Source organism: Glycine max, chromosome 13 (assembly GCF_000004515.6).
Source record: "Glycine max cultivar Williams 82 chromosome 13, Glycine_max_v4.0, whole genome shotgun sequence".
Classification (NCBI taxonomy): domain Eukaryota; kingdom Viridiplantae; phylum Streptophyta; class Magnoliopsida; order Fabales; family Fabaceae; genus Glycine; species Glycine max.
This window is the reverse complement of record NC_038249.2, coordinates 44,105,730-44,118,345: the sequence shown is the minus strand read 5'-3', so window position 1 is coordinate 44,118,345 and position 12,616 is coordinate 44,105,730. Positions and strand designations below refer to the sequence as shown.

General features: G+C 33.3%; 2 protein-coding genes across 3 annotated transcripts; both read right to left on the bottom strand.

The window, feature by feature from the left end:
* Positions 1–268: 268 nt before the first annotated feature.
* LOC100816837 (protein MLN51 homolog) lies at positions 269–4,813 on the bottom strand. 2 transcript variants are annotated; one of them, XM_006595080.4, is made up of 12 exons: positions 3,996–4,813; positions 3,787–3,889; positions 3,532–3,692; positions 2,559–3,391; positions 2,101–2,215; positions 1,716–1,856; positions 1,407–1,462; positions 1,273–1,318; positions 996–1,062; positions 830–908; positions 589–674; positions 269–511 (listed from the first exon to the last, which is right to left on the bottom strand). In XM_006595080.4, the coding sequence occupies exons 1-9, from the start codon at positions 4,475–4,477 to the stop codon at positions 1,035–1,037; spliced, it is 1,965 nt and encodes a 654-aa protein (XP_006595143.1). In that variant the 5' UTR covers positions 4,478–4,813; the 3' UTR covers positions 269–511; positions 589–674; positions 830–908; positions 996–1,034. The 2 variants fall into 2 exon arrangements, with proteins under 2 accessions (XP_006595143.1, XP_003543653.1); XM_003543605.5 differs by having other exon boundaries at positions 3,478–3,692; positions 3,996–4,811.
* Positions 4,814–8,691: 3,878 nt separating this feature from the next.
* Positions 8,692–11,502, bottom strand: LOC100816316 (nuclear pore complex protein NUP50A). The gene is made up of 3 exons (XM_003543604.5): positions 11,385–11,502; positions 11,195–11,277; positions 8,692–10,271 (listed from the first exon to the last, which is right to left on the bottom strand). The coding sequence occupies exon 3, from the start codon at positions 10,212–10,214 to the stop codon at positions 8,853–8,855; it is 1,362 nt and encodes a 453-aa protein (XP_003543652.1). The 5' UTR covers positions 10,215–10,271; positions 11,195–11,277; positions 11,385–11,502; the 3' UTR covers positions 8,692–8,852.
* Between the last annotated feature and the right edge of the window lie 1,114 nt (positions 11,503–12,616).

Sequence of the window (12,616 nt, the reverse complement as noted above, 5' to 3'; positions counted from 1 at the left end):
CATCATACACTACAATTTTTAAAATAATTCTTATCACCACTTAATAGTACATGACATACAATCATTCTAATGTAAATACGTGCCACATCCTACATAAATTATATATTTCATTAATTTCGATTTAATCAACCAAGATAGAGTATAACAATAAAAACCATCGTTTTCATCGAATACCAAAACTGTCTTAGGTAAGAGTACTATATTAACATCCTTCAGATGAGTCTCAAATCTCAATAGAAGAAACAATGAATTCAAAAGCAAAAACCACTCAGTCAAAAACACTAATTTGAATTTGGAAAAATAAGAGGATTACACTATTTGACGTCTCGTAACAAATTTACCACAAGTACATACCAGACGAACAAGAAAACCATTTACACGAGAAATTTTCAATTCCACGAGCAATCAGTTGCTGCAACACAATCGTCGTTCTTTTTTCCCACATTCATAGTTGTAGAAAAACCTGCCTAAGTTTCTCACGAGCTTCACGAAAGCAAAACGCAAGAAAAATCTGGCAAAGAAGCCAACTGTCATAATTTCCTCAGCAGCAATTACAAGGACATCAACTGCAAATTTATTTATACTTACCGCACAATTACACAAGCAACTACCACCTGTCAAGCTGCAATTAACTTCTTTAAATGGAGAACAGCATGAACAGGCGTTATATAACACTGCAAGGGAAAAAATTGAATTACGGAGAGAAAAAAAGAGGTGTATCAGTGTACAAAGCCCAAGGGGAAACCCCCAACCAATCCCAAAACATGAGGGAACCGGGAAAAATAACTTCAAAAAATACTCCCAGCGAAAATACAAGTTCTGTAATCACCTAAAAATTCTTGAAACATATTGCTGCCCAAGTACTCCTGAACAAAAGCTTGAAGACAAAGGACCAGGAGGAAGAAGGCCTGCAAAACAAAAATTATGAAAACTAAGAAAATTGTAAACACTAGTAAGAAAATTGATGCATTATTTAATAGAGGAAAATAACAAACCTTATCTTTTTATTCAAACAAGTTGCATTCTATAATACTTCATTGCCCAAAATTCATCTCCGAGTATCTGCATGGAACATAACCAACATTCATCAAGTTTATGTTGATCTAATTAAAAAATATGCCAGCACTATTACCCCTAGAATCCAAAGAAAAATACCCCTTCCCGCTCCCCCTCCACCCCCCAAAAAAAGGTAAAACCATGCTCAAGCATTCCCATCGCAGCAAAATTCATTTAAGACGACCAAAATGAAAATGTTTCCACAAATAAACTTACCTGCGGGGCTTATTTTGCCTCTGTCCAAACTCATCATTTACAGGCTCTGCAGACAGATCAATTCCAAAAAATAAATTAACTTCCAATGGTAATGTGTAAACAACATCAATGGAAAAAGAATATCAATGTCTTACCTGATTTCTGTGGTGATTTCCATTCATTATTAGCTTTATTCACATTATTTTCCTTGCTGTAAAGATTCAATCATGAAAACAGAAATCACAAAACCAGAAAAAAGGTACAGCAACATCAAACCTAGCATGGAAGAAAGAAAAGCATGACAAAAACCCATTACATTATGAATCCTCCTCTCCCAACCCCACGAGTTCACACAAAATTGAAATAAAGTATAAAGATCACCATTCAAGCCAAGCCATGCAATTTTAAGAAGTAAAATACAGTAAAACTACAAGAGTTCATAGTAAAGCTATAAAAGTACCAACCTTGAAATAGGTGTTGCAGATGTTTGTCCTGATTGTCGGGCATGATAAGCACCATCAACAGTGAGATAGGGTGGACAATATGTAGCCCCTAGAGCACCCGCTGCCCCTAAAGCACCCGCTGCCCCAGTCAAAACTGGTAGCCTAAACCAAAAAAGGAACTACTTAAATAGTGTTCCAAAAAGGAGCTAAAAAGGAACACAAGTTTTTTACTTTCACAAAAAGTAAATGAAGACACTTCTAAGGATATTTCAACCATTAGAGTAGTTAAATATCATATTGATTATAAAATTCTTAGAAAATTGCAAGTGCGCACCATAGACAAATGAACACAGGGAGATTTCAACCATGTCAACATCTGGAAAAATTCGATCATTAATATCCTTACCAGGTCATTTCAGAGTTTCCCAAACCAAGTTGAGGCTGACCAACATATCCAGGAAATGCCATGCCAACAGCAGGAACTCCTATGCCACCGGGATGTTGCCCTCCAAATTGCATAACTGTGTCCCACCAGTGTGCCAAATGAAAATCAGCAAAATTGATCAAAGAAAAAAAAGATCTGCATATGTTCTGAAAGGATCACAGGTACAAACGCAGCCAAACCAAGGGGATGTTTATAAATCAGGACACCCTCACCACAAAAAACTCATCTGTAACACAGTAAATAATATAACAACTTGACTTTTCACAGACTAGTAATGCTGCTATTCTACCTTTATCTGCATGAGAACATGGTATTTCAACAACAGAAATGCAAAATTACAATAAATATATTGGATCCAAATTTTCCACTAAGTTGGCACTGTTGACACTTATCAAGAAAACAGCTTATTAAAAACTGACCGGGCAAGAAGGTTGGGAAGTTATGATCTCCATGAGTACCACTGATATTTCCAGCAGTCCCCATAGCTCCACCATAAACAAAAGAGCCCCTTCCACTACCCTGTGGAGCTCCCCTTCCCTTCCCAACCAATGCACCCTTCAATTTATCGGAATCTGAAGCTGCATCAATTTCTCCAGAATCCAATGAACTAATCGCGCTGGATGTTTTGGGGGGAGATGAAGCTTGAGACCCACTACCAGGTCGATTACCAACCTGTGGAGCAGGGGCTTGCAAAGAAGGTGAAGTTCGCCCTGGAGCAGTTCTTTGAATAGCCGGGAGTTGTGTTGGATCAATTTTACTTGGTTGATTATGAGAGGTAACAGGCTGATAATTCATCTGCACTGGTACTGCTCCACTCCTCCCGTGACCTCTTGGATGAGCAGACTGAGAAGGATTAACTCCAGAAGATCCAGGTGGTGGAATATGCATATTGTTAAAAGCCTTTCCAACAGATGGAGTGCCAGGCCCATCAATATATAGCTTCTCCATGCTGACATGATCAACAACATTCTTTCCTCGAAGAAGTACATTGTTCTGTTGAACCAAAAAACCCTCATCCACAACACCAGGGCGAACAGTCCTGCCTGTACCACCCGTTTGGACATCCCCTTTTGGTGCCACACTTATATCTTTGTTGGAAGAACTCGAAGGGTAAAAGGGGGGGGATGCATAATTCAAATTTGATGCAAACACTTGTTTCTTAGCAGGCACAGGATCAGACTTCGAATTAGAGACAGGAGCAAAAGTTTTTCCCAAACTAGCATGTGATGCTTTCTCTGGCTGCTTCCCAGGTCTTAGAAAATAACAAAACAAAATTATGATCAGAAAGCCTAAACATGTATATGTTGCACGAAATCCTACAAAATACAAAGTACTCACTGTTTATTTTGCACCTGGGATGCTGAATCATTGTTCTTATTAGTAGGCTCATACCTCTGGGGTCCTCTCCCTCGCACAACACTCTTTGGTGCTTGAGTTTGATTGCCTCTGTTATCATACCCTTTCCGGCTACCTCTAACATATCTTCCACTGTGGTCAACACCTCGTGTTTTACCACCACGGCCTCGAAAATTACCCTTAGAAGGTCTCCTTCCCTAAATTTTATACAGAACGCATTAGCAAGGTTTCTTTCACTTCAACAAACGAAAAAAAAAAAGTTCTACTACTACATATTTATAAAATCATCACCTCTTTATAGTGCCTTTCCTGCAAAGTAATTTCCTCAAACTTATCATGTCCCCACTTCCTATCATCCTTGGACTCCCACAGTCTCCTTCCACCACGCATACGCCTTTAAAACACAAAAGAACAAAAAACAAAACAAAACCATAAAATCAACCACGTGACAGTACACACACACGCATATTATGCAGAGGTCTGAGTGAAGATTTAGATACCTGTGGCGTGCACCGGCATTGTCCCTGAACCTATCATCGTGCATATAAAAGGCTCCAGCAGTGGGCACCGCAAATGGTTCATTCTCTTTCTTCTCTTCTTCATTTCCATTCCCTGATTCCTCCAAAGGGGCTTTCACATCAGCATCATCGGAATCTTTAACCACTGTGCCATTAGCACCTCCTTCATGTTCATGTTCATGTTCAAGTCCAACCCTCTCTTCTCCTTCCTCTTCTTCTTCCTCCTCCTCTTCCTCTTCCTCTTCCAACTCTTCTTCGTCATCATAATCTGCCACGCCGCCCTCGCCGTCGGAGTCATCGGAATGAGTTATCCGGCGATCGGCGGTGGCGGAGTCTCTTCCGTCAGCGTCGGCGTCACCTTCTTCGTCATCACTTGCCTCACGCCTTCTCCGCATTGCGAGCGATCTCGTGGCCTCTTCGGGATCACTCTCGTACTCGACCCCTTCTTCAGTCGTCGTAGCCATATTCCTAAAACCCCTCAAAAACCTAATCCCGAAAAAATCTGAATCAATCGCAAACACCAAAACGCACGAAAACTTTGTGGAGCGTCGAATAACGAAGAGGAACCAAAAGTGAATGAGCGCAGTCAATTGGAAACCCCAAATCCAAAGGGGGAAGAAATTGGAGTGCGAGAATGAAGGGCTAATTATTTGGTGGGGTGGGTGGGTGAGTGGTGAGAGTGGAAGGTAAGGGTTGCGCCTTGAGAAAACGAAACCCTAGTCTTGGATAATTTTGGGAGATTTTGTTGATTAGTGTCATTGGCAATTGAAACCGAGAGACGAAGAAAAAATAAGGGCAGGGGTTTATGGTGGAATTATCTTATCATCCGGGGTATTTCAGGAAGTTCAATGTCGGTTCCGGATTTGGGAGTAAAGATTGGTTTCTCTACTGTACAGTACTGAATTATGACATGTGGCTCCAAGATATCGACTTTTTTTTTTTTTTTTTTATCAAACTGGGTATTTTCCTAAAACAATTTATGGAGATAGGTATTTTTTAAAATTATTTATCTGTCCGATATTATTTTGATTTTTGCCAAAGGTGTCACTATGATATTTGATACCACTTTAGGTATCCTGTCAGTGAATGAGATATCAAATGAAGATTTGTTTTGTTGTTTAGTTTGCAAATGAGATATCATCTTACTTGGCTTCACCCTTTTATATATATATATATGCTTTTTCTTATGTAATTCTAATATAATTTTTTATTTTTAGAGTTTAATGATTATGCACATATAATTTTATATTGTTAATTTATAAAAAATTATCATTATTTATGACTTTAATGTCATTATTATAAAAAATTCCAAATTTATCATACACAAATTTTTATTGAATAAAAACTCTCAATAGGTAAACTATTTCTTTTGATTAGTTGTACTCTAATGTTTTTAATTATTATCTCTTTCTATCTAAAATATTTTATTTATATCTCTAAAAATAAGGTGTATTTGATAAAGATTTTAAAAGATTATTTCAGCATAAAAAATATTATTGATTTTAAATTTTAAAGATCATGTAGAAATATTATGATTCATCAGATTTTTTTATAAGATTTATTAATAGTTTGAATTTCAGTGAATTTATATTATAAGAATTTAAAATATTTGAAAGAATTTTATATATTTGTAAGATTTAAAGGAATCCTATGGACTTTTTAAAATATATTCAAAATTACAAGAGTTAGTAAAAATAATAATAAAAAATTATGAAATTTAGATAAAAAAAAAAAGTAAAATCAATATATATTCTTAAAAATCTTTTAATGGCTAAATTGATTATATTTTTTAGGTTCTCCTATATTAATCCTTCTTGCAATAACATATTTTCATTATTGCTTTTGGATTTGAACAGTAGACTTAAAATACACGTTGAATTTCTTGTTTTTTAGTTACTAATGTCATTTCATTGTAAATTCAATGACATATTTAAATGAGATGTAATAATAATCATATACTAAAAGGAAGCGATAAGAGTGAAAAAATTATAGAAAGATTATTGAGTTTTGAGGAGGACAAAATTAAGAATGACAATCACAAAAATATTATGTCGAGCAAATGATGGACATAGTCATTGTATGAAAAACATGATTAGCTTGAACACATAAGACAAACATTAATTTAATTTGCTAAACAAATAGAAAAGTGCAAACGGAGAAGTATATTTGGCAAACATGTATGGCACACATATTGGAGAATATTATTTTTTGGCAATTGTTCACTATATCTTTCAAGTGAGTAGATCTCGTTTGTGTGTTCAATGTTGAGTTAAAAAGAGAAGAGAGAATTTGTGTAATTTGTGTGGTAAGAGAAAAGAAAGTTTGATAACCAATAAAAAAAAGCCTAACAAAATCTCAAGGGTTTAGATGAGATGATTGAATATGTGTTTTATACTAAAAAGACATATGAACACACATCTTAAACTATATTTTTCAATACCAAAAAACTTTTTTTAAAGTTATAAAAAAAATTAATTGAATACCACAGGATTTTGTTGTATTTTTTGAAAAATTTTAAAATATCTAAAAAATATATCGAATAGAGAATCAAATATCTTAAAGATTTAATTTATGTCATCCTAAAATATTTCAAACCTATCACTATCATGACCACCACCACTGCTATTGTCATGATCATTTTTGCTGCAACTGTCATGGTTACCACTGTCAACCGTTATCACCACCATGATTGTTGTCATCGTTATTTCCACCACAATCACCACTACAAGCGTTGTCGTGATCATCGTCATCGTCACCAACATGATCTTCATTGTTGTCACCACTATCGACAATGGTGGTGGCAACAACAACAAAGATGATTACAGTGGTAGGTGTTATTGTGGTGATGACCTTAACATGAATTTTTTTTCTTCTATAAATGGCATAAATTAAATCTTTGAAATATTTGATTTCATGTCTTGTACTTTTTTTTTTTAGAGATTTTACAGTAAAATAAAACTTTGATTTGATTTTAAAATGTTTTGATCATGACTTTTTATTTTAATATAAAGGTTGAGATTAATCATTTTTTTTATCACATAAGATGATCAATATGATGTGATACGTCTTTATTTAATATATATCTAAACTATAACTTATATATCAATAGGTTATTTATCTATTATAAATTTTAGTTATAATATAATTTAAATATTTAAGCACATTTATCTATTATAAAGTTTAATCATATAAAAAAATAAAAACCACCACATAAAATAAACTGAATAATATTTTTTTTAGATTTTTTTTTAAAAATTATTCAGTTATTTTAGAAATTAATTTTTGAAAAAAGTTAAATTAATTTGTAAGTTCTTGAATTATTTGAGAATTTTTAATTAGGACAATGACCTGTTTTTTTTATATGGGTTATAGAACTTGTATTTTTTTAAAGTGAGTCTTTTTGTCTATTATTTAATTTTAGTCCCAATAATACTTTTTTTAAATTTTAAAATTAGTCTCTTTGAAAAATATTTAATGAAAATTAAATGCAAATAATCTAAACATTGCTAGAAAAGAAATAAAAGGTTAAATTTATTATGAAGACTAAAACAAATTAACAATTGATCAAAATATATATAAAGAAATAACACTAAAAAATCACTACCAACAAAGTCAAAAAATGAAATTTTACAACATTTTTTTAAAAAATAAATTATAACGACCAAAATCAACCCATAACATATTTAAACCTTAATGGTTACTTTGCTTTTTCAAATTTAAATAAATAAATAATTAAATGAATTAAACAGGTTCATCCAACCTTCAAACAAATTCATTATCTGCTTTCATTTATTTTTTCCATTCCAAAATGATTACAGCTTTAACCTTTTCAAAAAAATTCAAAATTAACTGATTTCTTACTTTTTAATGAGATGTTAAAATATTTATTCTAATTTTGCAACTAAGATAATATGTTGCTCTATATTTCACTTTTTCTGTTCCAATAAAATAGTTAGAAATAGTTTTTTCTCTTTTTTCTTCTTTGTAATTTTGTACTCCTACATCTCTACGCAAGCAACATTTCTCCACGTTCAGTCATGTAAAAAAGAAAATAGGGAGAGAAAAAAAGATCTTTTTTCTTTCTGATAAGTAGATTGTTTTCATAAAGAAGGAAGACTATAACCTACTAGTGAGATTTTGTTTTCATAAAGGAGGAACACAATAACCTACTGGTGATTGTTTGATTAGCCTGCTTTACTTTTCTTTCTTACATCCCACTTTCTCATCCCAGATTACAGTAGAAGCTCCCAAATTAAATTAAACAAAAAACGTTAATTATATACAATTGACTTAATAAATTTTATCACTTATATTAGATAAATTCCAGCAAAACAGAATATGCAGCACTATATCTAACTTAGCCAATTGATATTGATGAGTGGAAACCCACAAAAAAAATAAAAAATGCAAGGTTTAGGTGACGCTAACTAGGTGAGTGAGTTGTGCTCTATTTTTTTTGTGCTGCCGATGACTGCAACGGTTAGAAATGAATATCTTTGAAAAGTTCACAGCTAAAATAAAGTAGTTTTTATTTCAATTAAAAAGTGATCTTGTCACGGTAACATCACAATAGCAAAGTTCAATATATGTCATTTTGAAATTTGACAAAATTCCAGGCTCAAGAAATAACAGCACTATTGAACGTTTCAGGGTTCAAGCGTTAAAACTGTGTAGAGTCTAAATCCAAAATTAAGTTCCATTATCAGTTGGAGACTTGACTCAAATTCAAGTACACTAATTTGACTATAATAGACTATGCCACACAAGGGCAAACGAACTCAGAATAGCAAATTATCTTTGTGAAGACAGACTTTATGAGGCATGAGTAAGGAGTGTCTATCAATCATCAGAAGCCTTTGGAGAATTTTCAGGGGTCTTAAGAACTGTGGATGTCTCACCTTTGTGTTCCATAACAGCGGCTTTAAATTCCTCCACTATGGAGCCATCCTTGAACTTCAAGGCAAATGTTGAAAGACCACCTTTCCCTTCGCTGGCACTATTGAGGCAGGCAAAAGTAACACCCTTCTTGTCCATATTTGTGAGCTTCATATCAGGGTAAAGTCGTGCATTCAAAATCAATCTATAATTTCCCTTTGACCTCATAAGAAGTCTGGCTTTTTTGGTTTCACTGGCAACATTAACCTTCAGTTCTCCCTTTCCACGTTCCTTCCAACTTCCATCAGCAAACTCAAACAATACTGAGTCTGCATTAAAAACCACTTTCTCATTTTCCTCCCCGGTTTCAACTATAACCTCCTGCATTGCTAAACCACTTCCCTCATTCTTAGAAATAGCAGAGGCCCCAGATGCCCCCAAAAGAGAACTTCCATTGTTAGATAAACCAAGACCAAAAGGCTTATCACTTTTCAGTCCAAAAATAGAACCAGACCCTTCATTTGAAATGGAACCAAAGGAAAATGAGGAATTAGAAAATCCAGTACCAGCAAGACCTGTAAAGGCATTTTGGCTACTTGAGAGCAGTTGAAATGACTTCAAATGGCCACCTTCAGCACTTGGCTCTGCACTTTCAGCTTTGCTGTCCTTCTTATCCACATTGTCAGTGTTCTCATTCTTATCATCATCGTTTTCAGAATCCTTGCCATCCCCAGTTTGTTCTTTATCTAACTTGCTGGCACTCTCGTTGTGTGTAGCATCCTTCTTAGCCTCATTTCCACTTTCAGTGACATCCTTTTTTTGTTCTTTATCTACCTCAGATTTGTCATCAGAACTTTCCTTTTCTTCAGTATGCTCTTTGTTTGCATTGCTTTCTTCTGCAGCATCCTTACCTTCAGTAGCTTTATCCTCTGCCTCATCAGATTTGAACTCTGACTGCTTAGTTTTCCCATCTTCAGCTTTCTTGGAATCCTTAGCTATACCTTCATCACTTTTTGAATCATGTGAAACAGCGTTCTCACCAGCTGATTGTACTTCAGTAGTAATCTCAGCAGGATTATCACATGATTCAGTGGGAGCAACCAGGCGTATTCCAGCAAAAGGATTTGCAGAAGGAGCAGAATTAGTCTGTTTGCGACGAATTGTGACCATCCTTCTGGTTGCCAGAACCTCTTCACTGGCTCTCTTGAAAGTGCCAGTCTCAAGCTCGGGGGCATCTTCCTCATCATCAATGGGAGTGTCTCGAGTGAGCTCCCTTCCAGCAGCCCTTTTCTTTGTAGGTGGAAGGGCATTCTCAGCATCCCCCATTGAAGAATGAAAACAATAAATGAACTTCTAGTTTACCAAGTTGGAGCACGACAGTAGCTGCAATCAGGAAATTACAATTCTTTTATTATCTCCTCGTATGATGCATAATATGTATAACAAAATCACACACAGGATAAGTTATTAAGCCTCATAACAAGTTACACACTATAGGAAAACTACCATAAACTAAGAAAATACCAACCAACAAAAACATATGCAGATTAGAAATCCCATCTATATAAATTTAACAAGGTAACCATATTATTTTCTTCATAAGAAAACTACAGAAGGCTTAGTAAACACCAGCACCTAAATTATTCATGCTAAGTACATCTGCTCACATTATTTGTACCTTATAAATAAATTATAATAATTTGATACCATAGAGCATCACAAAATAACACAAACTAATGGGGGAGAATAAACGTCTCAAGAAAGCATTTGAAGCATAACATTACACAAGAACCGGTAAGTAAATATAACAATGTAAAATATAAAAGAATTGCAATTTATTATTTCAAAGTAGTAAATAGCTAATGTATTATTTGAATTCGACTAGTTTGTATTCGGTCTGAACATTTAATCGGTGTTACAAGATAAACAACTAACACCGATTAAGCATAACAAGATTTCAAATACCATATTTTCAGACGCTGCCTAGCTCTAAATTTTAAAGCATCAGTATACAGAACCCTAAATAATCTCATCTAATGTAGAAAGACACAAAATAAATAAATAAATAAATAAAAGCGAGAGAAGATTACATGAGGATTAACAGAAAAGAAAAACCATTGGAATCACAAAACCAATCAGAGGAATCTGGGAAACAAAAATACTGTTCCCAATAACCTGGGTGGCAAAAGTAATATGAATTATTTCTAGGAGAGGAAACATAAAAACTAGGGCAAATAGTAAAACAATAGCGAAAGGAACAATTCAAATGCTAAAAACGAAGGAACATAGAGGCAAAGGGTACTTACAGACAAAAAAATGAACAATAATTCGTACAATTCTGTGGGAATCTTTCGATTTCACGAATTGGCGAAACGAAAATCGTGATATTCTGTTACAACGGCGAGAAAAAAAAAGAAGAAAAAAAGTAAAGATTAAAAATGAGAAGAAAAGATGTAAGAAGAAGGAATGAAGAGATAAAGAGTGGAGAGTGCAAACCCTAAAAACGATGAAGAGTGAGTGCGGAGAGAGGGAAGAGATAGCGGCAGCAATATACTTACATAGCTGGCACCAGTATCTCTCTCTCTCAAGGTGAAAAAAAAGTTCAGAATATAGACACGTGGCTTTTTTTATAACATTAACTCCTATATTATCTCATTATTATCTGTCTTTGAATAATACAGTAATTAATTAACTTAATAATAATAATAATTTGTAGTAATGTTCTTTTACTTAAGGATAAACATTTTGCCTTTAAAATAAATTAATTTTAGAATTTTATCAACGAATAATTTTTCTTTTGGTACATGGGAAAGTTAAGATGCGAGAAAGAAAGATGGGAACTACGAAGCAGTGGACGAATATGCAAAGTGCTAACAGAAATAGTTTGAGAACATTTGTTAAAATTTGGCAGCTAAAACATTATTTAAAAAACAAGAGAGGTATATCGAAATATTATTGATAGCTTTCTTTTACAAAAAAGTAGTGCATTACTTATGCAGTATATGGTAAAACTAAACTTAATTAATTAAAAATAGAAATTATGTTAAATTATCTATTTTTTAAAATTTAATAGAAATTGAGATAAAAACATATTTATAATAACTGATGAAAAAACATATATTATTTATAAAAAAATCCATATCATTGTAATTAATTAAAAAAAAAAACCATCACAATCAATACAAATTAATGTTTTCTATGAAGAATATTTATAGAAGAACTAAAAGCACATTTTTAATAAAATACACTGGATGATATAAAATTTTAGAATCTAAAATCAAGACTCAAAACTTATTTTTTTCCTTTTTTTTTTCATCTTATATATTCAGTATACGGGTTAAATAAAGTAATATATGCTTTTCCTGCAAACAAGTTTCTCTTTCGTGTGCTTATTTATCAATGATTTGATATTGTGTGTATATAGTTAAAAGGCTTAAATATATTATGTTATCTTTGTAATTTAGTATTTTTTTCAGCTTTGTCCCTCCAAATTATTTGTTCGTTTTAGTATTTGTAAAAAGTAATTGTTTTGTCTTTCATTGTTTTAGATAGCGTTTTTGTTTCATTATTCAAAGATATTTTTTATTATTCAAAGTGTTATCTAAAATACTTTATAAATTGTAAGTACTTTCTTAAGGCCATTAAGGTATTAATCCTTAAGCATGCTTCAAATAAGTTTTGATTATGTGATCATGTAAGAAAAAGATTTTGTTCGAAGAAGTAAAACT

Excerpts from the sequence above, each read along its gene's own strand:
- LOC100816837 (XM_003543605.5), bottom strand. The coding sequence starts at position 4,477 with ATGGCTACGACGACTGAAGAAGGGGTCGAGTACGAGAGTGATCCCGAA. Across the intron at positions 3,392-3,477 it reads TCCCAGGTGCAAAATAAACA|ACCTGGGAAGCAGCCAGAGA; the intron begins GTGAGTACTTTG and ends TTATTTTCTAAG. Across the intron at positions 1,857-2,100 it reads GGAAACTCTGAAATGACCTG|GCTACCAGTTTTGACTGGGG; the intron begins GTAAGGATATTA and ends TTTTTGGTTTAG.
- LOC100816316 (XM_003543604.5), bottom strand. The coding sequence starts at position 10,214 with ATGGGGGATGCTGAGAATGCCCTTCCACCTACAAAGAAAAGGGCTGCT.